The sequence below is a fragment of the Caenorhabditis briggsae genome, assembly GCF_000004555.2.
Source record: "Caenorhabditis briggsae AF16 supercontig from assembly CB4, cb25.NA_369, whole genome shotgun sequence".
NCBI lineage: Eukaryota > Metazoa > Nematoda > Chromadorea > Rhabditida > Rhabditidae > Caenorhabditis > Caenorhabditis briggsae.
Genome location: NW_025543398.1, coordinates 1 through 2,650, shown reverse-complemented (window position 1 = coordinate 2,650; position 2,650 = coordinate 1). Strand labels below are relative to the sequence as shown.

The 2,650-nt window shown below is 32.4% G+C and overlaps 1 protein-coding gene across 1 annotated transcript; it reads right to left on the bottom strand.

The window, feature by feature from the left end:
- Nucleotides 1–532: 532 nt before the first annotated feature.
- On the bottom strand, nt 533–1,454 carry CBG25045 (the record flags this gene model as incomplete). Its single annotated transcript, XM_002648631.1, has 3 exons — nt 533–821; nt 1,186–1,261; nt 1,406–1,454. The coding sequence occupies 3 exons, from the start codon at nt 1,452–1,454 to the stop codon at nt 533–535; spliced, it is 414 nt and encodes a 137-aa protein (XP_002648677.1).
- Nucleotides 1,455–2,650: the final 1,196 nt, after the last annotated feature.

Below are 2,650 nucleotides of genomic sequence, written 5' to 3'. Positions count from 1 at the left end.
TTTTACTGAAAATTTTGGAAATCGAAGTGATTTGGGATGAAAATTGAAAATTTTGAAAATCGCTCCTTCTTATATGACTGACTTACGTGACCCTGTGAGAAAAATAAGTAAAATAAACTAGGTCAAATCGCGCCGTAGGCGCACCAGCAAGCTGGTTATTAATATTATTAAACAAGAAAAACAAGAAAAAAAGAAAATTCTAGAACAAATAATAAAGAACAGCGTGGTTTGTTTTCTATCAAATTCTGAGAATGAAAACACAAAAAACAGAGATTTTTGAGATTCATAGTAGAGAAAAAATTATTTTTGGAGCTCAGGAGCATTTTGAGGCTCAAATTGGTCAATAATGCAACTAAATGCCCGCGCGTCAAGGGTTCGAGTCCGCTAAAAGGCATTTTTTTTTTGATTTTTGAACAGAGTTTGCCACTTTGATCAAGTATATCTCGATTCCTGTAAGAGATATTCAAAGAATCTAAAAGCGAAAATGTTTGTTTTGTTACGGAGATAAGGAGAAGAGAAGTGAAAGGAAGAATCAGTACTCCCTTCTCGGAGCTTCCGAGAGGGGACCGGAGAAGGGATCTGGATCCGGAATTCTGGGTCCGGATTCCGGATTCCCGGGTTCAGATTCCGGATTCCCGGGTCCGAATTCCGGGTTCCCGAGTTGGGATTCCGGATTCCTGGGTCCGGATTCCGGATTCCCGAGTTGGGATTCCGGATTCCTGGGCCCGGATTCCGGATTTCCGGGTTCGGATTTCGGATTCTTTGGTCCGGATTCCGGGTTCCTGGGTGCAGATTCCGGATTCCGGATTCCTGGGTTCGGACTGAATATTTGAAATTCCAATTTTCCGAGTTTAAACCTTTAAAAAATAGTCACTGAGCAAAAGTGGAAAACTTTTCAATAAGGTTACACGCACTATAAGCGGAGCCCAGGAGGTTTTGCCCCGGTGGGGGCGTAAACCGACTGCTAATAATAATTATTGAAAAAGAAAAACAAGAAAAAGGAAAATTCTAGAAAAATTGTCTTTTTTTCTAGATTTATATGTAATTAATAAAAAACAGGGTGTTTGTTTTCCATCAAATTCTGAGAAACACAGAGCTTTTTGAGATTCATAGTAAAAGTTATTTTTGGAAACTTTTAAAAATTTTGTTAGAATTTTTTTCTGAAAATTAAAAAAAAACCCCCACCTAATCCATGAAATCCTATGTAGTTTGTACTTTTTGATATGTCCAAGTGTGAGGAATTTTTCAGTTTTCAACCCATCTGAAATTATAGTTTTTGGTATCTCGAAACTTAAAATTGTTGCTCATAAATGTCAAAATAATGGACATTCAACCATTTGGAACAACAGATTTGGATCATCAAAAATGAGAAATTCGTAAAAATTTATTTTTTTGAAAAAAAAACATTTAAGCTCTGACATCTTTAATAAACTCCAAATGTGTGAATCTGACATTCCAAACATTGAAAACCACTGCAATTTCTTGACGTTGTCGAATTTTTAGGATATCTTCCTGGAAAAAATGACTTTCAGAAAAATGTTTTTTTGATATATTATTTTTTCAAAAATCTACAGTAACCCTTGATTCTATTAGGAGTATAATAACACTTCAAAAAAGGTCTAAAGCTTTATTCAAACAAATTCCAAAGAAAATTGAGCCAAAAAAAATTTCAGTCAAAAAAAAATTTTTCTGTCTGAAAATTTCAAATTTCAGGCGTCCACAAAAAATTCTGGATGTGAAAATTCGATGGTGAACACGTTGAAAAGCTCAGCAATTTGTTGACGTTGTCGGGTTCTAAGGATGGATTCCTAAATTTTGAATTTCTGAATTTCTGAATTTCTGAATTTCTGAATTTCTGAATTTCTGAATTTCTGAATTTTAGAATTTTAGAATTTCTGAATTTCTGAATTTCTGAGTTTCTGAGTTTCGGAATTTCTGAATTTCTGAATTTCTGAATTTCTGAATTTCTGAATTTCTGAATTTCTGAATTTTAGAATTTTAGAATTTTAGAATTTTAGAATTTCTGAATTTCTGAATTTCTGAGTTTCTGAGTTTCGGAATTTCTGAATTTCTGAATTTCTGAATTTCTGAATTTCTGAATTTCTGAATTTCTGAATTTTAGAATTTCTGAATTTCTGAATTTCTGAGTTTCTGAGTTTCGGAATTTCTGAATTTCTGAATTTCTGAATTTCTGAATTTCTGAATTTCTGAATTTCTGAATTTCTGAATTTCTGAATTTCTGAATTTCTGAATTTCTGAATTTTAGAATTTTAGAATTTTAGAATTTCTGAATTTCTGAATTTCTGAGTTTCTGAGTTTCGGAATTTCTGAATTTCTGAATTTCTGAATTTCTGAATTTCTGAATTTCTGAATCTCTGAATTTCTGAATTTCTGAATTTCTGAATTTTAGAATTTTAGAATTTCTGAATTTCTGAATCTCTCAGCCTCTGAGTTTCGGAATTTCTGAATTTCTGAATTTCTGAATTTCTGAATTTCTGAATTTCTGAATTTCTGAATTTCTGAATTTTAGAATTTTAGAATTTTAGAATTTCTGAATTTCTGAATTTCTGAGTTTCTGAGTTTCGGAATTTCTGAATTTCTGAATTTCTGAATTTCTGAATTTCTGAATTTCTGAATTTCTGAATTTCTG